The following is a 26398-nucleotide window of genomic DNA, read 5'->3' as shown; positions in this document are numbered from 1 at the left end:
ACTGCAAATGTCTGTGAGTTTAACCAGTCACAGAACCAAATTCTGGTTGTTGCACTGGGGACTTGTGACTTATGTATTTATAGTGGTACAAGGTCCCATAGTGCGATTGAAAATACTGTGAATATGCAAGTCATTATTTAAAACGGTATTCCACACAGTCTAAGATAGGCTGCCACAAAATGCTCTAAGAGATTTAGCTCCAGATTTACTAGAACTCTGTGCCAAGTTTTAGTGCTGTGATGGGATATGCTTACCAAAATAAATCATGATTTGTCTTGCAAATTTGCCTAAATAAAGCAAAGTAGTGCACTACTTTGCGTACAGTGGGTGTGTTATAAGTGGTATAGGGGCGTTCCCATGCAACCACCATTGAGTTTTGCGGCAAATTACTATCTACTAACATTGGTAGGCAGGGATTTATGTCATAAATGTAAACGTTCTCAAGGCAGGTGTAACAGTGGAGCAACTTAAAATGTCGTGACATTATTCCAACTTTGCATGCTATACTGTACAGCACATATACAAAGTAGTAAAAGTTTTAAAGTATACTTTTTGTACTGGACGGCTTCCCTTCCACTACAAAATCTATGCTTGACATCATACATACACTCTTGCACTACTGTTGTGTAAACTAGGGCTCTGGACTAATTCTACAAGGTTTGGCTTTCGCAACAACAGATGCCTGTACTTAGTTTTAGCCACAAACACTTGAGGGTGAAAGTCCAAGTTGTAGCCCCCACAAAACCCCACTTGACGTACTTGTCGGTGTGGTGTCTGAGCTTGCTGGGTTGCTTATAGTCCCTTGAATGGGTCAGGGATGCAGTGGTAATTCAAACCCACATACATTATTTAGAATATTACACACAAGTACTGCACACTGAACCTCAGACAAGACACAGGGAAGTATCACATTTTCCCCCCTGCCAACCAATATTCTACCCTCCTTCCTTCACCCTACACACCCCTTCTGTCATACCCACTTTACAACAGCTCTCTGCACACTTTTAGTACCTGCTCAGAACAGGTGGTAAATGTGTGTGCTAGACCCCACAGAAAAGGGATTGTCAAGCAGATAAATTACCGTGTTCCAAATAGCAATTGCCCTACTTGTGGGAGGCCCTAAGATATATATATATATATATATATATATATATATATATATATATATATATATATATATATATATATATATAAGCCCTCACACACACACACCAACCTAGATGTCATGCTTCATTGTGGAGCTGCCACATGTATCAGAAATGATTTAAGTGATGAGTGGGCTCCCTGATTTACAAGGAGTACTTTTCTGGAAAAAAAGATGGAGGGTACAGGATCCAGTGTAAAGGCTAAAAGTCTCAGGCTCCTTCCAGAAATACTTAATTATTAAATGAGGCTCCAAGAGATTGTTAAAAGGAAACTTTGTGGATGTATATGAACATTTTTCCTCTAGCATGATGTTTCAGTCAAAAGGTGAAGGCTGTGTGGGGTTGATTGGATGTACTCTTGGGCCACATAACTGCCAGAATCCGTAAGTTTGCACCTCCCAAGGGTAGCTCCATTCATCTCTGTGCAGTTTGTTAGTCCCATACTCTATGTGGTTTGAACTGTATATTCACTGACCACTCCGTAGATGGCAGATATTGGCTTGTCTGTCTTCATACCCAGGGGTCAGCTCATTCACACACTTTTTTATGACACCGGTTCATCAGCTTTTGCACCTTGATGTGAGTATGAAGCACTGTGTAAATACAACTACAACACAATACAACACATTCAAAACTTACAGCACTGCAAGGCCATAATAATAGAAATACAATGCTAGGCAAATCTCTATTGACGAAACCTATTCCTCCCTTCTATAAACATACAGACTTTACTTAGACTTTGATTCAAAGTTGTGTTTTAAATTCCAATCCATGTGCAAATGGACTTTTGCACACAGATCACAATTCTGAGTTGTGCATCAGTTACCACACCCACAACTTTCTCCTGACAGATTTCACCAGAAAAATCCTGAGGAGATCTATGGAGATAAAATGCTATGGCATGAATGCAAAATGCAGCAATTGGTAAACACTGATTCCACATATAAGGCTTCATTCTGAGGTGGAGAACTCAGGACAAGTTAATTATGTTACTCATTAAATACTCCACACCAAGGTAGTGATAAATACCATTTGCAGTTATTATCACCACATTCCTACATAACTTTGAACAATGGCCTTTGTCTCCAAATCTATGTTTGTACTTCTACAATGATGATATTCACGCAGGCACATACCTAACAATATATTAATCTCAGTTTGTGGTCACCAAGTCCATCTAGTTTGGCCATTTTCTTCATGCTGTAACATTGCCCTTGCACTACGATTTCTTCATAGAGGATATCTAAAATGTTAACCAAGATCATGCATAGATATTGATGATACACAGACTGCCAGACTGGCCTGATGTATCAAATGTCCTGCCTAACCTTGTAGACTGTGCTTAGGAGACATTTAGAGCCTGGTAAACAGTCACCAGAGAGAATAAACCCATGCCCACCTCCACTCAGACATACGACTGTCTGTCCTATTTCAAGACCAACACCTCCTTAGCTGAAACGTCTGTGCTGTGAGGGCAGCTGCAGCAGGGGATCCCCTTCAAACACTGCAGAATCATTGAATGCTCACAATTTTAAAGCACCCACTGGGCAAACTTCTTTGCATTAGAGAAAATAAACTCTAAAGGCTGGAGTTTGTTTTGTCAATACAAAACACAGGTGGCCTAACGTGCAGAGGGCTTTCTCACTGCATGTGGGTCAGTTTTACATTTTCCCTGCATGTATCTGTCTTTCTGTATCAACCATGTCTTGATCATCTCAATAGGGTGCTACGCAAACAAGTGATGGACGGAATGCTGAATAAATCATACATTCACCCCAGTCAAGAGATCTGGGTTAAATCCATTGTTCTTTTGCTCACCATGCCACCCCAGTTTAGACCCAGCCATATGCAAATCAGTCTTGCTCCGGTGCCTCATGGGAACAGTCCAGACCGGCCTGCCAAGCCAGGTCCTCACTGGACCGGAAACAAGCATCATGGGACCGGTTTCTGGGTATTACCCTTCAACAGCCAGGTTGCTTGAATCCAGTGGCACAGTGAGCAAGGGACCCACGTCTGGGAATACCCTGCCCACTTAGGGTAAAGAGTGCTAAGCATACAAGTGATGGACGGAATGCTGAATAAATCATACATTCACTCCCAGTCAAGAGATCTGGGTTAAATCCATTGTTTTTGTGCTCACCATGCCACCCCAGTTTAGACCCAGCCATATGCAAATCAGTCTTGCTCCTGTGCCTCATGGGAACAGTCCAGACCGAACTGCCAAGCCAGGTCCTCACTGGACCGGAAACAAGCATCCTGGGACCGGTTTCTGAGTATTACCCTTCATCAGCCAGGCTAGCTTGAATCCAGTGGCACAGTGAACAAGGGAGCCATGTCTGAGCAGACCCATCCCATTTAGGGTAAAGAGTGCTACGCAATAAAGTGATGGACGGAATACTGAATAAATCATACATTCATCCCCAGTCGAGAGATCTGGGTTAAATCCATTGCTTTTTTGCTCACCATGCGACCCCAGTTTAGACCCAGCCATATGCAAATGAGTCTTGCTCCTGTGCCTCATGGGAACAGTCCAGACCGAACTGCCAAGCCAGGTGCTCACTGGACTGGAAACAAGCATCCTGGGACCGGTTTCTGGGTATTACCCTTCATCAGCCAGGCTAGCTTGAATCTAGTGGCACAGTGAGCAAGGGACCCGTGCTCTCCATGCCACTGGAGTCAGGCTATCTGACTGATGTGGGCTGAAAGCCCGAAACCGGTCCTAGGATGCTTGTTTCCAGTCCAGGGAGGACCTGGCCTGGCAGTTCGGGCTAGACTGTTCCCATTCCCAAGTAGCAAAACACAAATTTGTATGTACACACACACACACACACCATACTATGAATGCACCATATAAATCTCAATATTACAGATTGTCTCTTACTGCTATTAAGATCTCTTTTATTTTGAAATTCTATTTCTCTGGCCTCCAACTCCTCCCAGGATCTTTTCTGGACAGTCTCTAATCTCACCAATCTAACCTGTGACAAAATGACTATTGTCTCTCCCAAGTTGGTGACTATGTGTCCTCTTTTTTCTATGAGAAGACCAAGGTCATTCATGACTGTATTGCCCATCTTCCAGTTTCGTCCTGTATCATGTAGCATAGTTACTATCCTGTGCCTTTTTTCACTCCTATAACAGCTTTCCCAAAGATTAAGGAGTAGAGGTTTACTCCTTGTTTACTTTCATAAAGCCAGGCACCCGGATGTTGTATGTCCAGTCTGAACTCTAAATTGTTAGGCCTGCTTTTACCTTCGTCCTTAACACCTGTTTTCATCGGTCACTATCACTAGTGACTGGAAGAAAGGGGTCCTCAAACCCCTTTTACAGAAGACACCGTGGGCCCTAGGGCAGAAGCTTACTATAGGCTCATCTTTCTTTTGCCAACAGTCATTAAAACTGATGAGATTCCTGTCTCACCAGCTTTCCGTACATTTTGAAGCGCACCAGTTACTAAATGCTAGCCAAACGAATTTAAGACCTGGTTTATGCACTGAGACTGCCCTTCTGGCTGTATTTAATGACAAGATAACAATGATGGCATTTCCACCTGCCTCATCCTGGTGTGTCAGTCTTTGTCCTGTTACCTCCAAGCGAGAATCTCGAAGAAAAAGCGTCTTTTTATTTTGTGCCATATGAAAGCTCATGTTTTTAATGCTCCCATCATTTCTGGTTTGAACTATTCCATTGCTTGCAACATTAGCCTTCCTGAGTCAGCAATCTACAAGCTTTAAGGAGTTCAGAAAATGGCAGCATGACTCGTCACAAAGTTTCTTCCCTTTTGTTACTTTCTTTATTTGAAATGCTGTCTGTCTTGGCCTGCGCAAAACAGAATACCAATCTATGTTAGGAAGGCTCTTAAAACTAATCTATTTTATTGATTGTTTTCATATCGTTTCTGCTGTTGTTAGTCGGCTCAGCACTAAAGTGCCTAAGGTGGTTTGTTGCACTCTTTAAGTTAGAACTCAATTTATATCTTGGATATGTAGGTTTTTAATATATATTTTTAGTGGGTGCCCACAGGCACTAAATACAGGGCTGATGACAACTTTAGAAGAAATTGGGCAGAAATTATGGTTTGTGACTCTTTCCTTTGGTGATGGGGTGTTGTAATCTGAAGTGTAGCTCGGGTGTCTGGCACCTCACCTATGTGTGTAGAGAGAGAGAGACAGCTCAACTATGTGACGCCTGAAGACATAATTTATGTCTAACCAGTCGTTTCTCAGAGTGCATGGTAAGACAGGTATAAAATGTTCTTTACTGCATGGCTTGTGTATTTATCTCCATGATGGTGTCTATGCAGATGAAATACACCAGTACTTCCCTTATGTAGACATTGCATCATTGTGTCCTGTCTCTTCATACAAGTGTAGTTTGTCAGCAAAATGCTCGAGAACCCTTATTCTGCTGTCACACGAAGCCCGGATCTGGCTAAAGCAGCACAACTCTGATATTGTGTATAATAGATTTTAAATGCAAAAGCATTGCACTGTCGAAACACTACTTTGTGTGCTGCTTGTTCTAGTGTTACAATAACAAACTGGTAACCATGTTGTCCGCCTGGTGTCTCTCTTGTGCCTTTTGCTACCCAGGCCAGCTTAATTGCTACCATTAGCATCGAAACTTAGGAGCAAACATTATAGAGAGTATGGTCATTCAGCTCAAAGGAATTTTAGAGAAATGTGTAACACATTTTGCATTTTATAGTTCACATGCCTACCTGTGGGAAGGAACAACAACGTAGATATTTTAGTGGATTTGACACTTTATGTGCTGGTGGCTTCAGAATAGAATTGAAAGCATGCGTTTTGTTATTATATGCTACTAAGAGGTATGATTTCAGTTTCCGTGGGAGTGACCTCTTTGCTAGACATTGCCCATAAACCACACATTCCATGTGTTCTGGAAATTGAAGGGATACTTGCATTCTTTGCATGCTAGGACCATTTGTTGCAAAGTTATTTCAAGGCATTGTTGCCAGTTCTTAGGGCCTGGTGGCTTCCTGCATTCATCTCATATGATAACTGCACAATGTGGGACACAATTTTGCTAGTTAATTTTGATTTAGAATAGTGCAGTCTCCTGGCATAGTAATTAACAGGCAGTAATATTGCCAACTGATTGACACTTGCTTATTCCATCGCAGGAGTAATGGAAGATGCATTAGGAATGAAGCCCGTGACTTGCCGCTTCCACATCCTGCCATGAGGTGCATGAACTCATTCATCTCAATGCGTCCCGCTGAGCAGACTGAAAACGTGCCTTGGGTCAGCAGTTGGCCAGCAGTGCCTTTCTGAAGATGCAAATAAAGAAATGATTTCATGGACTAATTGTCATTTCACAGAATGAGTTTTGAGAGTATTAGCAAAAAGGGTTATTGTCTAAAAAATTATTTGCAAAAATTGGCTAAGAAGTGTTCTGTATTGAAATCATTAGAAGCTGCTTTTTGCTGCCAAATCATTCACTTGCCTTTTTAAAGCTCTTGGTCAGTAGCCTATTAAACGAATCAGTAGCTTAATAAAAAACGTTATATCGGTATCCACTAAAACGTTTGTTGTTACCGTGTCGGGTGTGACCGACGTGCACAATGTATGCCTATGTTCCTGAATTGGATCTAAGGACAGCTCACACACGGACAACGGCTTCAATCCACCTCGGCCTAGTAGTGTGCTCGCGGGACTCCTTCCTGCTTCAAATACACCAGGCGGAACTTCCGGAAACGACGAACAGCTGTGATCCGTGAGGGATGCTAAATCGATTTCCAAGCAACCTGCACCACGCTTTGGCTCCAGGCCCTCACGGGGCCTTCGGAGAGGGAGGGCGGTACCAGCGAGCACACACGGCCCCGAGCTCCATGCCAATGCCATCTAATTCGCTATTCTGGGACTGATGAAAAACAGGCTGTGGAGGAAGTGCGAGTCTCCTTTAGTAGTAGTACCCAGGACCTAGGGTGGGGTAAAGGCAGAAAATGTGGGGTGTTCTACAGGGGCGGCTTTTTCGCGAAATGTCACGAGAATGCCACAGGGTACGCGAAATTGCCCCTGCAGGACGCAATGTGGTCTCCCGGCATCTTGTGTGACTTCTTTAAGCAAGCATTCACCTCGCACAGAAAAGCAACTGCGAGCTGCCTACCGGAGGAGACTGGTTGGTGCAACAAATGTCTTTCACGTGACGTTTTTTGTAGGAATCAGTCTCTTCCTGGTATCTTGCTCGACGATATAAACACAAGGCGCGTGTTCGCTTAGAATTTCGCATATTTTGTGTGCTAGTTAATTTGTGAACGTAGCTGCGCAATGGGAGGGGGGGTTCTCAAAGGGGCGTGGCCGATGTAATTAAGGGCGTGGTTTATAAACACTAAACTAAAAATCTGTGCTTGGCATAGCATACCACCCAGCTGGTATTTTGCTGTTTCTGTAATTGCATCCAGTGTATAATACAAGTAACATTACACCTCCAACAAACCATGACTATTGGCTTTGTCAATAGTTGTTAGTTGCATAAGATAAATAGGCAACAACTATGGCTTCGTTGTGCATAATATTGAAAATGCTTCCGTTCTGAAATTATGAGACTGTGAAAGAACTACGACGAGTCTCTGACGTTACCTCAAAGGCAGTGAAGGGTGGCACTGCTGCAGAGGCAAGATTCATTTCCCACCCTGAGGATGAGGGCCAAAATGGAGAGCCCGAGAGGGACCCGTCTTAGCACCTGCTCTTTAGAACTTCCGCTGCTGAGCACCTGCAGGACCCGGCCCACTAAAAGCCCTGGGCCAGGCGTACTTAAAGGTGGCAGCAGGGCATCTGTTTCGAGAAATGGGCCATCTCAAAAAGTGCTAGCCGGAACTACTCAAGGAAATGCTGGTTACCAAACCCAAGGTCGCCATCTGGGTTCACGCCACCAGGATACCTGTTTTAAGGCCTGGCCTTTTTCGGCAACAAATTATCAAGTGTGTAAATCTAATAGACGTAGACAATTACGACAACTCCCACAAGACACGAGGTTGCCAAATTAAAGGGAAGGACTGAGAGTATGGTGTCCAGACCAAATGGACAACTGGGTCAGCCATGTCTATGCCTCTTTGGGTAGTCCATTTTACCTAAAGCTAAGGGCTGTTGCCTTAACACCTCCCTCCGTCTAAAACAACGCTGCATGTTTCGTGTGTCGCTGGCCCGAAGGGGTCAGCATAACTTCGCTCGAGAGCCTCGACCACCCGCCAAATGTGCCTGGGCAATTTAAGAATATCGGGTGATAGGTTCATTTTGGCAGCGCTTGAATTATTTTGTAAAGCGCTTAAAAGCGTATTTGTGTGATTATGTTGACGCCTTTGTATGGCTAAATGACTTGCTGAATACAAGGAAGACCGATATGCAACACCAGCGCCCTGAGACCCAGGGTGGCAGAGAGCTCTCTGCTAAGACATCCGGTGCCAAATTACAGCGCTTAAGCAGAAATAAAACAGACGCACACCAGCGCGCGCGCAAGGACTCAGGCATCCCACACACATAAACACATCCTCTCCAATCACACTGCTGGGCCCGAGTGAAGACCGGCCATCTCTGTACACACACACAGAGATCCTCTCAAGCTTTGCCAATGCTTGTTGGTTCCTCTCTCTCACCTTCTCGTGCTCTGCTCGCCCAGAAACCGCCGACGGCAGCCAGGAAGGTGCTGTCACTTCTTGGAGATAATTCCCCTGACGGCTGAGAACATGTGCGTCTTCAAAGGTCTCTCCTGGAAAACAAGGGCGTCAGCATGAAAGAAAGACACGGCGTGAAGCCGAGACGAAAGGGTGCAGTGGGGAGAGAGACTGGCCCTGCCCGTACCCTCCCTTACACTGCATCCGTTCCGGTGAGGTAATGGTGCTGCCATGCAGCCCATAACGTCCATGTGATCCCCCCCCCCCCCCCTGCTCAACCCCAGTCACCCTGTGCTTACCTCTGTGGCCTGAGACCGCGGGGGCCACAGTGATCGCCACAAAGACCAACAAAAGCGGGAGATACAGCAAGGGAGACGGGCCCCGCGTCCCGGAGAGGTGAAGTTCCCATGGCCGAGGCGGGATCTGGGCATCGACGAGTGGAAGCCCCACAGAACAAGAGGTAAGATGTGTCCTGAGAAGCGAGCATCCCATGGGCAATCCAAGCCAGGCGACGGACGCACCATTCCAGGCCCGGGCCCCCACCATCTCCCAGAACCTAGAGCATCACGTCCCTCCCTGAACATAAAGCCCCATGCTCAGTCTGACCTTAGAACAACTTCCTACCTCCCAGTCCAGACAGCAGCGAGGCTGGCACTCTGCTATTTCACGGAGCCTACGAACTTCTGCGCCCTCCACCGATACTAGACCCTCAAGCTCTCATTGGGCCTGGAGTTTCTTGTCGGCACGAGGAGTCAGGAGCCCCTCGCGTCCACTCTGATCCCACAAATTAATTAATCCTCACTCACTGCTACTGCCACATGACCACTTTACCTCCCAGAGGGCCCCCTCTCAGAGCCAGGACCCCCAGTCACTTCCCCGAGACTACCATCCGAAACCCGAGCCCTGGAACCCTCTCTCCCTCCCCTCAGTCGTAATACTCTCTCCTTGTCAATAACCGGAGAGCATACTTCCCTTCCAAGTGCCTCCAGCTCGTTATACCCCCCTGCCTACAGTCCCTGCAGCTCCTGGTTAGCTCCCTCTTGTCCCAGTCTCTGTAGCTCCTGCTTAGCTCCCTCTTGTCCCAGTCCCTGCAGCTCCTGCTTACCTCCCTCCAGTCCACAGTCCCAGCAGCTCTTGCTTTGCTCCCTCCTGTCCACAGTCTCTGCAGCTCCTGCTTAGCTCCCTTCTGACCCAGTCCCTGCAGCTCCTGCTCAGCCCCCTCTTGTCCCAGTCACTTCAGCTCCTGCATAGCTCCCTCCTGTCCACTGTCCCAGCAGCTCCTGCTTAGCTCCCTCCTGCTCCAGTCACAGCAGCTTCTGCTTAGCTCCCTCCTGCCTCAGTCCCTGCAGCTCCTGCGTAGCTCCCTCCTGTACCCAGTCCCTGCAGCTCCTGCTTAGCTCCCTCCCCTCCACAATCCCTGCAGCTCCTGCTTAGCTCCCTCCCCTCCACAATCCCTGCAGCTCCTGATTAGCACCCTCCTGCCCCAGTACCTGCATCTACTGCTTAGCTCCCTCCTGCCTCAGTCCCTGCAGCTCCTGCGTAGCTCCCTCCTGCCCCCAGTCCCTGCAGCTCCTGCTTAGCTCCTTCCCCTCCACAATCCCTGCAGCTCCTGCTTATCGCCCTCCCCTCCACAATCCCTGCAGCTCCTGCTTAGCACCCTCCTGCCCTAGTCCCTGCAGCTCCCGATTGGCTCTGGGCCTTCTGACCGGTAATTGCAGTCCTTGCTTCGCTCCTCTCCCAGTCCCTGCAGCTCCAGTTCTGTCTCAACGGGTCCCTGCAGTTCAGCCTCTTCGGCAGTTCCTGCACCTCATCCGCTTTCGCTCTCCAGTCCCCCAGTCTTTCTCCTCTGGCAAGTGCATGACGCTCCTGCAGTGCCCCTCTCCAGACCGCGTGGCTCCTTCTCTGGCCCCTGCTTCCCTGCTTGAGTCCTGCAGTTCTTGGCCTCCCTCTCTCACCCCTTGCTTCAGTCCAGGAAAGTTTGAACACCTGCTCTTCCGGACCCCTCTGTTCGGCTCAGGGCCTGCGGTCTTCTCTTGTGACCCCCAGTGCCCAGAGGTCGGTCCAACACCCGGTCTCTGCTCCCTTCCTTATGCACTCTACTCCGTAGCTCCGATTCCTGTACTGTAATCTGCAGCCCACCCCCACTGTCCCTCGAGGCTACCACCAGCCTCCCTTCCCATTCCCCCTTCACCGGGCCACGGAGATGCCGTCCCTAGCCTAGCCCCACCCGCGCCTGCAGTGCGCCCTCCTCGGTCCTGCAGCGCCCCATGCAGCTGCCCGCGCCCGGCCGGCTCTCATCTGCAGCTCATCCCGTGTCCATTCACTCTCAGCGCTCAGTGAGACGTGGGAGGGCCGAGAGCTTCACGGAGCCCCGCCCAGCTCTTACGGGGCATCTCTACACGCCTTCAGATTCTCCCTAGACAACACACCCTGCTCATCTCCCAGATACCCACCACCTTCACCCCCACCCCCCGGGCATTACCTTCTCACTCACCGGCCCCTCCATGGCCGTCTCCCACATACCCAGCCAGCTGGTTCTATACATCTCTCGCACACCCCCACGCACCGTACGCCCTCAGCTGAGCTGCTCCATGGTTAGACGTGTCTCGCGGACACCAAGCTCCCCGATAGGCCCTCCCGCCACACACCAGGCCACTCCATGGGCACTACCATCCCACGGACCCACTCCACACAGCTCCCTCTGAGGCACCTCTCCACCCTACCGCCACACACCCATCTCCACCGCCATAGATTTCTCCATCTCACAGCCCTAGACATCTCTCTCTCACAGCCGGCTCTTCCCTGTGCACCTCCCATCCACCCAAAACAAAGCCCTTACTTGCGCTACTTCCGTCGCTCTTCTGGGCCATTTGGACAGGGTTGCACTCTGCACTTTTCCATGATGAACGACTCCATTTAACCTCATCTCCTCCTAAGGAGGTCTAATGTACGTCTTCGAATCAAACATAAACTTAACTCTTGACTCAGGAGTTTCCATCAGCTACTGGCTGGACATTTCCCAGACTGTCGCTAAAGCATCTACCACGTACGCATTGCCCGGCTCAAGCCTCCCCACACCTTACTCTGGTTCTTCCCTGGTCACCGCATGAGAGGAACCACAAGTGAAAGGCTGCGGAGATAGCCATTTTATATCATGACTATTTGTAAAGTGACCGTCTTGCCCGGTAGGGTATCCATGGGCTTGAATGAAGACATTGCATCGGCTTCCGCAAGGGCCCAGTGGAAGAGCCAGGTCTTTAGTTTCTTGCAATATTCCAGGACTGAGCTGCTCGCTTTGATGTGCAGGGGGAGGTTGTTCCAGGCTTTTGGAGTCAAGTACATGAAAGCGTGCCTGCTGGCTCCGGTCTGGCCGGTGTGTGGAAATCGATATGGTTGTTGACGTATGTGGGGTCTAGATTGTGTAGGATTTGTAAGTTTGTGTGAAGAGCTTGTAGAGTGCACATCTGTGTGCTCAGGAAGCCAGATGAGGTGTTTGAGATGTGGGGAGATGTGAATGCGGGATGGGAGTTTGAACTTGAGTCTGGCTGCTGCGTTTTGGATGAAATGGAGACTCCTGTGGAGCGGAGCAGTGATGTTGACAAAGATTGTGGTGCTGCAGTTTTTTTTGCTGGTGATGAGAGCCTGAGTGACGGGTCTGCTGTGTTGAGCGGGATACAGTTAAAGACTTTTCAGAGGATCTTGAGATTGTGGAAGCAAGAGGAGGAACGTGGGTTGATTTCTTTGGTCATCGAAAGCTAGTTGTCCACCACTGTCCCTAGGCTCCTGGCTTGATGGGCCATATTGGATGCTGGTCCGAGTTTGGAGTGCCACCAGGTGGAGGTCCACAGTGAGGATTCTTTTACGAGGAGTACCACCTCTGTTTTGTCTGACTTTAGCATCAAGCAGTTAATCTTCATCCAGCTGGTGACTTCCAACATGCAGACGGTGAACTTTGTCTGAGTGTTGGTAGTGTCATTGGAGACGAGGAGTATAAGCTGCATGTCATCGGCAAATGAGCTAATGCTGATTCCTTGGGTTTGGATGATGTTGGTGAGAGGTGCCATGTAGGCACTGAACATTGTGAGGCTGAGTGAAGGTTCTTATGGGACACCGCAGGTAAGGTTGGCAGCTGCAGTGGTGTATGGTGGCTGGCTATTCATCTTGGTGCATCCGGTGAGGAAGGAGCAGATCCATTGGAGAGCAATTCGCATATGCTGGCTTTGTGGGGGCAATGGATAAGAATAGGGTGGGCAACAGTGTTGAATGCAGTCTCGGTGCGATGGTTGGTTTTGAAACGGGATTGAGAGGGATTGAGGAGGTGGTTGTTGTTGAGATGGTCCGCCAGTTGTTTACTGACAAGCATTTCAGGACTTTAGCTGGATAGGTAAGCAAGGAGATCAGTTGGTAGTTAGAAAGAATCTTAGGGTCTGCTGAGGGTTTCTTCAGAAGTGATATAGCATGGTGGCATGTTTACAGGCACCCGGGAAAATGGCTGTGGTGAGGGAGTCATTGAGCAGAGCAGATGACGATTAGTCTTTTGGTGACGATTAAGTGTGGGCAGGGGTCCCATGGGATCCTAAGTAAATGGAGCATACGGTCAAAGCAGTTTCTGTTGTAGATAATATTTATTTATTTATAGTGTTTTATAAAGCACAAACATGACCATCAAGATATCAGAGCACTATACACAGAGAGCTGAGGAGGGTTGCAGTACAGTAAAGACACCTGTCACTTAAGATATGCTGACCGTGGAGTTAAAAGAGCCAGGTATAAAAAAATGTAATACAATATCGAATGGGTTGAATGACAGTTTCACAAGAGTTCTCATAATTAGAATTCGAAGAGAAAAACATAAAAAAAGTATACCATTTCAAATAGGGTGAATGACAGTTACAAAAGAGTACCTTTATGAGATCTGTTTTTCTAGTGGTAAGGCTTTAACTTCCTTCTTGAAAAGCCTGAAAGAAGTATCTGCTCTCGTGCACAGATGGATCTCCGACAGCACCAGCACCAGCACCATAGACCCTGTTAGAAATGGGGGTCTCTAGTTGGCAATGGCTCGCCACTGTCCAAGTAGGGACCCTTCTTCCTAAGTCAGAGTAAGCGGGGTACAACCTTTGATAACCCATGCTCAACCCTGTGGTAACGTAGCACGAGCAGCTAGGCATATCTCAGAGGCAGTGTGTGAAGCATTTATGACCATACACAGTAACACAGTGAGGAACACTACAAAGGGACACCACACAAGTAGTTATAAAAATAAGTATCTTTATATATAGACTTAACACAAGACCAATAACATTAAAAAGCCACAATACTAGAAAAATAGGGTTACTCTTGAAATGCTGCAAAAATAGTTAAAGTGTGCAAAGAGGAGTTCAGTTCAAAGCAGTGGTCTCTGCAACCCTTTTACTTACAAATTACCTGGATACTGTAGCAAAACATCCAAAATGTCGCAAAGGAGCTGTAGCGATGATTTTCCTCACGCGAGGCCAGCGATGCGCTGAATCCTTGCCGCAAGGGAGGATGATGTGCTGATCTACAGATGCGTGCGGGACAAAGCGACAAACTTCTCCACGCTAAGCCGGCGATGCGTTGAAATCCTTGCCGCAAGGGAGAATGATGCCTCGAGCCTGTTGCGTGTGCGACCCTGTTGCGATGAGAAGAAATGACTCTCCGCGAGGGATGATCCGGGTGCGATGTGATGAAAATGGCGGACGCCCGGCATCCGCGCTGCGATGTCATGAAGCGATGAACTCGATGCGATGATCTTTGGTTAGCGAGCACTTGGAGGCCCGCAAACGTGCGATGCGATGATCTTCGGGTTAGCGAGCCTTTGGCAGCCCGCAAACGTGCAATGCGATAATCTTGAGGTCAGCGAGCATTTGGCAGTCCGCAAATGTGTGATGCGATGATCTCCGGCAGCGAGCACTCGGCGGCAGCAGCGCGATGATTTTTCATACGCGCTTCACCTGCGGCGGTTTGCAAACGGGCGTTAGCGACGATTTTCAGTACTCTCTTCTCTGTAGTAGAACTAGAGACCCTGGAACTCACAAGATCCTCACCTGCAGATAGAAATCCTCGCTGGGAGGAAACAGGAGGCTGGTGGTGGAGTCTGATGTGCCTGATACTCCGGCAGGAGGCTAGCTCTCTTCTAGCCCTTGGGTGATTGCTTTAGCAAGTTGAAATAAAAGTTCTCTTCAAAGTCCTTTTCCTCTTCTTCCAAGTCCAGTGAAAACTACTGCAGGCCAATCCAAGAAACAGCACACAAGCACAAGGACAGTCACCTCATGCAGATTCCTTCAGTTACACGGACAGAGGTTCCCCTTGTTGTCTAGGAGGAATACAAATTGTAGGGGTTTCAGCACAGATATTTATACCCCAAAAGTCTTTGTTCATAGAAGCTATAAGTCACTGAACCCAGCCAGAACCAGTTCTGCCCAGTCCTGGAGCACTTTGTTTACCAGGCTGCATCCTTCCTTTCAGAAAGAGGGGGTCTGTCATCAGACGCACAGTAGGAGGTGGAGCCAGCATTCACCTTGCCAGGCACAACCCTATTCAGGTCAAGGAGCTACCCCTCCCCATACTCCAATGCAGATCTCTCTATTCAACCCAGGTCTGACTCAGCCTACTCTGTCCTTCCAAAACCAAACAGCCAATACACATAACAGCAGAGCACACTGGATGGCTTAGGCAAGAAAATACCTACTTTCTAAAAGTGGTATTTTCAAACACAGAATATAAAAATAAACTTCACTAAAAGATGTATTTTAATATTCTGAGCTCAGGCATACTAAATTCGGTTTTCTACCACGTTCTTTGGATCAGTTAGGACTATAGAATGTAATAGTCAAACTGCTCATTCTGGCCTATGGAGAACAGGTAGCCTTACAGTAGTGAAAAACGAAATCGGGTGTAATTCACTACCAGGACATGCTACACACATCAGAGCACGTCCTATCTTACACATACAATGCACCCTACCATAGGGATGACTCACATGATGCCAAGGGAAGGTTCAGGGGCTGGGAAGTGGGTGCACTTCACAGCCAAGATGGCAGTTCTGGACTGCACGCAGACTCTGCAGTGGCAGGTCTGAGACACACTTAACAAGCTGCTTCTATCGGTGGCGCAAACCAGCGCTGCAGGCCCGCCAGCAGCATTTGGTTTACCAGCCCTGGGCACACACAGGCCACGCTACTAGGGACTAACCGGTAAATCAAATAAGCCAATCATGGATATACCAATTCACATGTCATATTTACACAGGGAGCATTCGCGCTGTGGCACTGAATGGCAGTGGCACAGCGCCCATAGCATCTAATACCAGCAAAAACAGAGGAGATAACAGCAAAAAATGGAAGGGAGACCCACGCCAATGGTGCCAGGTCTAAAAGACCCCCTCAAGAAAAACAACAACACCCACACCAAGAAAGCCAGATGGTTCACCACCGAACTTCGAGAGTCCAGACGCACCTGCCGCCGCCTCGAAAAGGCCTGGAGGGACACCATATCCACAGAAACTCACAACAACTTCAAAGCTGCCACCAACGCCCACCGCCAACTCATCAGAAAAACTAGGAAAAAAGCGATTGAAGACAGAATCTCCACATACGCACACTACAGCAAAGAGCTCTTCAACATCATCAAGGAGTTAGCTCAACCCACCAGCGAGTCGACTGACATCCCTCCCTCACAAGACCTCTGCGACAAACTCAGCACCTTCTTTCACCACAAAATCAAGAGCATCTACGACAACTTCGACGTAGACAACGAACACACGGAACCCCCACCAACAACCCCGACACCCTGAAGCCAACGATTGACAGCTGGACAGCCCTCACCACGGAAGACACACTGAAGACGATGAAGTCAATACACTCCGGGGCCCCCACAGACCCCTGCCCCCACCACTTCTTCAACAGAGCCACAAACACCATCGCACCCATGCTCTGCCACACCATCAACCACTCCCTGGCGACCGCCTCGGTTTCCGATGACAGGAAACACGCCAAGGTCAACCCCCTCCTGAAGAAACCCTTGGTGGACCCCACTGACCTCAAAAACTACAGACCCATCTCCCTGCTCCCGTTCCCTGCGAAAGTTATCGAGAAAGCCATCAACAGCCAACTCACCACATTCATCGAAGAGCACAACATCCTCGACTCCTCCCAATCCGGCTTCAGGAAAAACCACAGTACGGAAACCGCCCTCCTTGCCACAACAGACGACATCCGCACCCTACTGGACAAAGGAGAAACAGTAGCCCTCATCCTCCTCAACCTCTCAGCGGCATTCAACACAGTCTCCCACCGCACCCTATTACGCAGACTTCACAACGCAGGGATCCAGGACAAGGCCCTCAACTGGATCAGCTCCTTCCTCTCTGGCAGAACGCAGCGGGTCAGACTTCCCCTTCCCTCTCGGACCCTACGGCAACCACCTGTGGAGTCCCTCAGGGATCCTCCCTCAGCCCGACGCTCTTCAACGTCTACATGGCTCCACTCACCCTCATCGTCAAAACCTACAGACTCAACATTGTGTCATATGCAGACGACATCCAACTCATCCTCTCCCTATCCAACGAACCTAACACCGCCAGACACAACTTTGAGAAGGCATGGAAGCCGTCGCCAAATGGATGAAAAACAGCTGCCTACAACTAAACACCAACAAGACGGAAGTACTCATCATGGGCCCAAACCCCAATGCCTGGAACGACACCTGGTGGCCCCCCGCCCTCGGAAACCCAGCCACCCCCACGGACCACGCACACACGCAACCTGGGAATCATCCTAGACTCCGAGCTCAAAATGGACCGCCAGATAAACGCATTCTCGTCCTCTTGCTTCCACACCCTCTGCAAATAGCTGATCGTTGGAGCATTTTTCTATCAATTTAGCCAGGAACTGCAGACTTGTTATTGTGGATTCCGGGGTGCTTGTTTCATCATTGGAAGCCGGCGAGGGTGGATGGGTCCGGTTGGGGTGCAAAGTTGGTGTAGATGTGTTTTTTTTGTCACCGATGTTGAGGGAGAGTTAAGTGCAGCGGTTCTGTGATGGAGTGAAGATCGTGGAGATGGCAGTGTGGAAGGTGAAGCCATTCACTATTGCAAAAATGTCTTTGGCGTTGTTGAAGTTGTTCTGAATTTGTTCGGTCAGTGCTGCTCATTTGGTGGATCAGAGTTGTTAATAGTGGAACTGGCGGGCTACTTTATAAGTGCATTTGTCATTTTCACGTTGGATGTTTCTCCATCAGTCCTTGCTGAAGCCTCAGCACACGTGATAAATATACGTGTTTTTGTTAAGTTCACACATGAAATATGAGTACATAAATTTTTTTTTTTAAATCACAGAGTACACTCTTCTTCTTGTCTTCTTTATTAAGACGAGTCCTGGTGAAGTGTCGAGATTACAGCCAACACGTGTTTCGTCGCATCGGGAGTGTACTCCCACGACTTCCTCAAGGCTCTCTTTGTATTCTTGAAATCTTTTAATTGTGGTTGTAATTCCGGCCCACAAGGGGTTCTAAGTTCAATGGTAGAAGCGAGGGATTCCACAGAATCAACAGGAAGACGGGTTGCCATACTCGGCGGACCCGTTTCTTGCGCTTAGTGGACACTTGTGAGAACGAGGGCACGATATTTGAGAAGAAAACGTCAGAGAAGTGTTTGCACACGAACACCTCCCTGTTGATTCTGTGGAATTCTTTTTTTTATGTACTCATATTTCATGTGTGAACTTAACAAAAACACGTATATTTATCACGTGTGCTGAGGCTTCAGCAAGAAGTAACGTTAAGCTCCGGCTTACATTTGTAGAGTGTGTGGTGTCTCTACGCCTTTCAGCACCGTCGTATTAGAGAACCAATAATACCTGTGCACTTTCTCTGTAGCGCCATATACCTATGACACATACCACAGACCTGTTAAACTAGCTGTTTCTCCATCAGTGTTCAAGTTGTGTTCAGCAGTGTAAGAAATTGAGGTGTTAGTTGAGGGGATAGGCATCCACCTAGGGTAGTAACTGCAATCCTAGTGAATTCTCAGTCACTAAGTTAATCTGAGCTCAACACAAATGATAGCTATGCACAGAGCAGACAATGTATAAACTATTTATGCAGTACTAAAACAGTAATCATGTTAAAATACAAAACAATAAAAATCCCCCAAAAAAACAGAAAAATAGGCTAAAATGTAATAAACAAAATTACACCAAATTGCAGAAAATCCAATAAGGAGAACCTGAGAGATGCATGTTTAAAGTTTTATGCAGAACTTGCGCCAAACTGCCACTAATTGTCAATAGTTGATGTAGAAGAGGACCTAGGCACAATTTGACTTTGACCACAATGGAACATTGTTGGAAAACAAGGCAGCATCTGTGAGGCCTGCACAAATAACATGACTACATTTGTCCTTCACTGGGAACCAAACACCCAATTGTAGCGCCTGACTCTCAGAGGGTAGCGTTGCAGAGCAGTCTGAAGCTTACTCAAGAGAGGTGGTGTGGGCTAGTAAGTGCCATTTGCAGGTGCGCAAAAATAACTCTCAATAATTGATTGTCCAGTCTGTACTTTGCTTTATAAAAGTAAGAGTACATTTATTAAACACACACACTACTCAATACTATGCACCGATTTACAAATATACATAAGCTGTTGGAATTACTTTGTGACATTGCATAACATCTCCTCCCCTCCCGCAGGGGGGGTGGGGTCTAGTACCACCACTCCCATGTATGCACATCATCTTGCCCCCAATGCAGTTAGTTGAACATAACCTGGAGCGAGGGCCCTGCGCACTGGCACCATCGCAGTGGCGACCCACCCCATTACCTCAACAAGCATTAAAAAGGGGTACACCTGCCTTGGTGACACATGACCCTCACTGTGCCACTGGAATCAAGCTGTCCTGGCTGAAGAGGGGTGAAACCCCGAAACCGGTCCTAGGATGCTTGTTTCCGGTCCAGGGAGGACCTGGCTTGGCAGTTCGGGCTGGACTGTTCCCATGAGGCACAGGGTCAAGACTGATTTGCATATAGCCAGGTCTAAACTGGGGTGGCATGGTGAGCAAAAGAATGATGGATTTAATCCAGATCTCTTGACTGGGGGTGAATGTTTTGATTTGTTCTGCATTCCGTCCATCAATTGTGTGTCTTTCACATGACCCTGACTGAGCATCTCCTACTGACTATAAAGTATGCACCTCTATATCTTAAGGGCTAGCAGTCTGGGGTCTTCACCTAAGCGCAGCAGCAAGAATCCATGATTACGCACACTTTAGAATGATAGTACTCAGCACATTTGTGGATCTTTAGAATGCATTGCAATTACAGCCCCTAAAGGCATCACAGATGAAATCACAGGATTACGCCTATACAGCCTAGCAGGAATGTCTGGTCACATAACCCCACTTGGCTTATGACATCTCCTTACACATGTGACATACAGTCCCTTCAAAAGAAGTACTCCTGGCAACTACACTTCTCCAGCAGTGCGCCTCTTCACTTTAAAAGGAATCACAGGTAAAAGCATGAGATTACGTAAATACAGCCAGACCCCCTAGCAGGAAAGTCCAGCAACATAACCACATTTAGCTTAACATCACCTTACACAGGTACTTCACTTTACACATGTGACTTTCAGTCCCCTATAAAGAAATAACCAGGTTAAATGCATTTCTGGTGCAATTACAACTCTCCACCTCCAGGGGATGCCCTTCTCCAGTCATCCCTAACCCAGCCCTTCACTTCTTGATGCACTTCCCCATTCACCTTCAGCTGTAGAACAAAAGTTCCAGCCTAGAAGGTGTTAAATGCTGGCTGAGACCTTAAGGGGTAATTCTTTCCACATCCCAATGAGACTTAGGGAGGATCTTTTCTTTGTGCTGGGGGGCGGACTGTACTTTTCCAGCAGCTCCCCCCAGCACCCTTTCACACTTGAGGGTGACCCCCCCCTTCTCTGGGGGCCACAAAGCACCAAAACGGTAGATGTCCAAATGCCTGGCAAGGCATTATGGGGCGCTTCGTTCTCCGCTTTATGAATATTTGATGAGCCGCGTTGTATTGCCTGCAGCTTCGCCGCATCATCAGGCCTCGTTGGCGGGCCCGGTCCCACCCAGACCCCCAGTTAAGTTCTACAGCTCGGGGAGCCCACCACCCGGGCCCCTTTCCTCTTCTTTCGGGGTCCCGGTCCCACCCGGGACCCCCACATGCCTTCCTGTTGGAGGGCAGCTTGGGGAGCCCACCCCCGGCTGCCCCTGCCGGCTCCCTGCCCGGCCATCACCCTCGCGTGCTGCAGCGGGAGGCGGCACGACTCTTCTCCTCTGCCCGCTCCTGCGGGCAGACACGCAGCGTCCGCTCTGGAGCGGTTCTTCGGGGGGAGTGCGACGGCACTTCTCCACCACCTCCTCCACACTCGGGGCCTGGGCATGGGGTCGCAGGCGGGCAGAGACGCAGCGTCCGCTCTGGAGCGGTTCTTCGAGGGGAGTGCGACGGCACTTCCCCACCACCTCCTCCACACTTGGGGCCTGGGGATGGGGTCGCAGGCCCCCGAACATCTTTGGGGGGGCGACAGCGCTCCCCCTCATTCCGCATCGGCGGGGGCCAGGGTGGGCTCCTGGCACACCGCAGGGGTACCTTCACAGGGTGCGACAGCGCACCCCGACTTTCCTTCCTTAGGGGGCAGCCCCCGGGACCTGACCCACCATGGGGCCAGTTTCAAGACCGGCGGCGGAGCCCCAGGTGCTTTGTCGTCAGTCAGTTCCATCAAAGGTCAAAGGTTGCGTACCTTCTGGGGGGCATATATCAGCCCCCAGGGGTCCGATCTTCTCCAGTTTCGTGTCCTCATGGTCCTGGTGGCACCCCCCAGCCACTGGGAGCACTCTCCTTCGCCCTTCGGGTCTCCAAGAGGGTCCATTCTGCAGGGAGCAGTCTTCACTGGCTCCCTGCACCTGCCTTTCGCCTGGCTCTCCTCCTGGGCCTCTCTTCTCCCTGCGCAGAGGCCCCTGCTTCTGCGCACCTGTCCTGGGCTCTTCTTCTGGTGCTGATAAGGTCCTGGGGGCAGTCAGGGGGTCTCTTCTTCCAACTCCCTATTGCGCCAGGCTCCAGCACCTTCAGCCTCCGCAGACCACACCCCAGAGAGAGCTTCTCTTCCTGTGCAAGCACTTTTTAAAAGTTGAGTAGGGGGCTGGCAGGAAGTCTCTGTTGGTCCTATCAAACAGCGACACATCACTTCCCTGCTCCCTCCTTCTTTCCCAGCCTCTGGGTTTGTTCAAAATGGCGGCATCCAGTGTCTCTGGCCACATGGCCTCTGAAACTCAACTCATTCCCCCTCACTGCCTTCCCTCCTTGGTGCAGCCTGGTGCCTGGCACCTAGTGATGGATGAGCCTGTAGCCCCACCCATCATCTCTTCCTGGAGAGGAGGCCTTAGCTTGTGGAAGAAAGGTTATCAATCCATCCTGCTGAGGTCAGCCCTCAGCCAGGGTCTGGTTATGGCTGGCTCAGAGAAATATGACAGTTCTGTATGACCCCAAAGCAGTACAAATATGACTTTGGACTCTGCAGAATATTTCTTTTCACATCCGCTACAGTGGACTTTAGTGCGTGTCTGGAATCTGTAGGCCTTATGGAAGTTACCCTAGCCCATGGGTTCCACCTCCTCATAAGGGAATAATGAAGTGAAAATCATATTAAAACACACTGGGCCCGATTCACAGAACTAACTTAAGACAAAATCCTAAACTTACTACCATTTTGGTATTCACAGAAGGCACTTACTCATTTTGGTATTCACAGAAGGCACTTACTCATTTCGGTATTCACAGAAGTTTGGAGTCCTAACTTTAGGACTCCTAAAGGCCTTCTGTGAATATCGAAAGTCTTAAAATTAGGATTTTTCTCAGTTTAGTAGTAGTATAGTTAGGACTCCTAACTTTAGGACTCCTAAATGCCTTCTGTGAATACCGAAAGTCTTAAAATTAGGATTTTTCTCAATTTAGTAGTCCTAAGTTTAGGACTCCTAACTTTAGGACTCCTAAATGCCTTCTGTGAATACCGAAAGTCTTAAAATTAGGAATTTTCTCAGTTTAGTAGTAGTATAGTTAGGACTCCTAAATTTAGGACTCCTAAATGCCTTCTATGAATACCGAAAGTCTTAAAATTAGGATTTTTCTCAATTTAGTAGTCCTAAATTTAGACTTAGGACTACTAAATTGAGAAAAATCCTAATTTTAAGACTTTCGGTATTCACAGAAGGCATTTAGGAGTCCTAAAGTTAGGAGTCCTAACTATACTACTACTAAACTGAGAAAAATCCTAATTTTAAGACTTTCGGTATTCACAGAAGGCATTTAGGAGTCCTAAAGTTAGGACTCCTAACTTCTGTGAATACCGAAATGAGTAAGTGCCTTCTGTGAATACCAAAATGAGTAAGTGCCTTCTGTGAATACCAAAATGGTAGTAAGTTTAGGATTTTGTCTTAAGTTAGTTCTGTGAATCGGGCCCACTGACTTTCCCTGGCATGTTTCAGTGTATAAAGCCTATTCCATGTCACCACCCTATTCTGCATAAGTCCTACCACACCAGTCTATCTGCACCCGCTCCTTGGCTGCGCACGCTAGGGCTCTCCCCTGCACAGCCCCTACACGTGTGCACGCGCAGGTACACATGTCTGCATGTAACCAGCCCGGTGTCCCTTTCTCCAGCTGCTGCGCAGTGGCCTGGTCAAGCCAGGGGGACACCAGTAAAATCCCCATGCAGTCTCTTACATCCTGAGTTCACTGTGGGTGAGTCCCACTTATGAGGCTCCCCCACAGTAAAAGCTCAACAATTAGGTGCTCAAAAAGCAAAAAATCCGGGCGGCCCATTGTGTCAGAACCACCTTCTAACAAACATTAACCAGGTTCATCCTGGTCAAAAATGTTACTTTTTAACTTTAGTCCTTTAAGCTTCAATCCACTACAGGGGTAAATTTCTAAAGCTCCCCAGAATCTCAGGGGAAGGAATTAGGGGCATATTAACAAGCCCCAGCGATAATTATCGCTTAGCGCGCTTTGAATTATCACAGTCTATCGCTGGAATATATCACCAAGCTAGCGCTGTATTATCAACGCATAGCGCTATGGCGATAAATATTCCAGCGATAGCAGGGTTTTCAATAGAACATCACTGGTTTTCCAGCAATGTTCCATGGAAAATGGTGATGACTTGATAAGGCCCTGTGGCCTTAGCCCCACAATCCACCTCCCATGTTAGGTATGCCTTAGTCAGGAATTTAACAAACATTAAAGCGATTTCAAATATCTCTACCCCTCGTTGATAATATCACGAAGCTGGGTTAGCAATATTTTCCCATGGAGTTTTGTCAGGCACGCCTCCTTTGCATAAGGGCGATAAGGCAAGGAAACACACGCTAGCGTGTCTTTGTTAAAAAAGCGATATTATTGCCGCTTTTCACCCGAAAACAGACGCTAAAGAGGCAATAATGTTATCGCCAGCACTTGATAATATGCCCCTTAGAGACTCAAAGGGTGGCAGACAGAGAAAAAGAGGAGGGGCCAGTTCCCACTGGTTAGCTGGGCAATTGTAGGAAAAGGCATCTTGTAGCTTGTTGCTTTAACAGGAGGTCAGTCTTATGACTCTTGAAGTCCACTTCTTTGTCCTAAGGGAGAGCAGGTCTCGTCTCATAGGCTCTTCTCAGGTCTCAGACAACAGGCCAGTCCTCTTCTGATCTTCCACAGGTCCAGAAGTATCATGAATCGGGTGCCTGGATGTGCCACATTTATGTCTGGCACAAACATGAGTGGTAGTGAGACCCGGGGACCCCTAATCACTGGTGAAAACGTTCCGAGTGGTAACCCTTCCCACTTTGGGCATTTTCAACTTGGCTGAAGTCACACTAAACCTTGGTTCTCAGGGCTGGCTGTGTGTATGACTAGTATACTATGGTGATCCTAGTGTCCTCTCATATCTTAAACTAAAATCCAGTTTCATGCAGTCCGAGTGCAACCAACAAACTCCGAGACAGAAGTCTGGTAGAACAATCAGACAGTGGATATACAAAAATTGTTTTGCCACCTTGTTTCCCTGCTATGAAGTGCGCCCCAAATATTATATGAAGAACCCCAGCAGACCTGTAAAGCAGGTCTTGACACTCCAGCAGGATCTGACATTGTGCTGTCAACAAGAGGCCCTCTGTGATGGGGGCCAGTCTGGCTGGCGGAACAAAAGAAGAGTGCAGTCTTAGGTGTTGGCTAGATCTGCTTGTGACAGGATAGACCTCTTTGAAGTTAATCAAGTCCTTGGGCCCAGCCTACAGGCCATTCTGTCAGAGCCCAAGGACACTCCCCACACACAGGACATTTGTCTCTGTCCTGGGAGCAAATTCACAATTCCTTTATGCCCATCGAAATGATCATTACTGACCGGCAGAAGGGAGAGTGCAAAATGCAGATTTAGCTTCCAGGGGTTTCAGGTAGGGCAAACTTGACTTGTTAAGTCATCTTTCCAAACTATTTGTTCCAAATCAGACTTTGCCAGTGAATTGGGTTTGCAATAAATAATTTAAACGTCAAAAAAATGTAATTTGTAGTTGTTTTCTAGGCAGAGATAACATATAGTAAACCTAATATTGCATCCAAATGCTTTGCTTTGGAACAGCCAACCCTGGTACAGCAAAACTAGCTTTTAGGGCTTTATCATACCAAGGAGATGTTAACATGAAACTTTTACAAGTCCTGCTTTCAAACACCATACTCCCCGTCTTATGGACAATGAAGCCCACTCAGGAGTGACTTATTAATATCTAAAAGGGAGGGGTAGGCCTCTCAAAAGGGGATATTTTTACAAGTTGAATTCTTTAAACTGCACAGCCAGACTTAAGTGGTAGACCCAGAGACATGCTTTACAGATCAACTGTATTGGATGGCATAATGAGTGCTGCAGTCCACTGGCAGCATTGCATTTACAGACCCTAAATACACTTGGTCCCTTAGGAGCTAATGAGTTATTTAAATATGGTCAGCCCAAGTTAGGTGGGTGGGCTTGTCCGCCGTGATGTCAGTGAAGTTGGTGAACATAGGGTAGATGAGATATCCAACAGAGTTGGTTGATGGGGTCCTCCATTCCTTGGGCGAGTCCAAGCGTTTTAAGGTCCCCTACGAGGGTATTAGTGTTTGAATTTGTGTGGTTCAGGCGCATGCCAGGATATATATGGAGGAGCTGTATACATTTTCTATACACTCGTTTGTAGACTCTAATAGCATTCCTTAAGACAGATAGGCCACGGTGACACCCAGTCACAACACTACGCATTCTTTTCCTCAGTCTTCTTCATCTCCGTCTCTCACCACAGGAATATTAATCCCTCTTCCACAAACTTCCCCATATTAGGAAAAAAAATGATTCACCCCTACCAAAATGGCAGACACAATCACTTCCTCTGTTAGCCTACAAAGGTATTGTGAGCCATTCCACGTCCTGTCTTTTTTAGGTCTCGCCTGCGAACGCAGCGCGAAGCGCTGCTTTCGGCGAGATCTATTGTTGCTGACTTGCCTCGGAAGTGGGACAGGAGATGTGCACGCGCAGGCTTGTGGCGGATTTGAGTTGGTGTACGCGC

General features: G+C 48.0%; 1 protein-coding gene across 1 annotated transcript in view; it reads right to left on the bottom strand.

Moving 5' to 3' along the window:
- ADAM19 (ADAM metallopeptidase domain 19) overlaps positions 1–9469 on the bottom strand; it is a 275869-nt gene extending 266400 nt beyond the window's left edge. Inside the window, exons 1-2 of the mRNA XM_085617602.1 lie at positions 9081–9469; positions 8764–8876 (exon numbers count right to left, since the gene is read on the bottom strand). Coding sequence (XP_085473728.1) covers positions 8764–8876; positions 9081–9327 — 360 coding nt within the window. The 5' untranslated portion in view covers positions 9328–9469. The remainder of the gene's footprint in view (positions 1–8763; positions 8877–9080) is intronic.
- Between the last annotated feature and the right edge of the window lie 16929 nt (positions 9470–26398).

Source organism: Triturus cristatus, chromosome 7, assembly GCF_964204655.1.
Source record: "Triturus cristatus chromosome 7, aTriCri1.1, whole genome shotgun sequence".
NCBI classification, from domain to species: domain Eukaryota; kingdom Metazoa; phylum Chordata; class Amphibia; order Caudata; family Salamandridae; genus Triturus; species Triturus cristatus.
The sequence above is the reverse complement of the archived record's forward strand: the minus strand, read 5'-3'. Positions and strand labels throughout refer to the sequence as shown.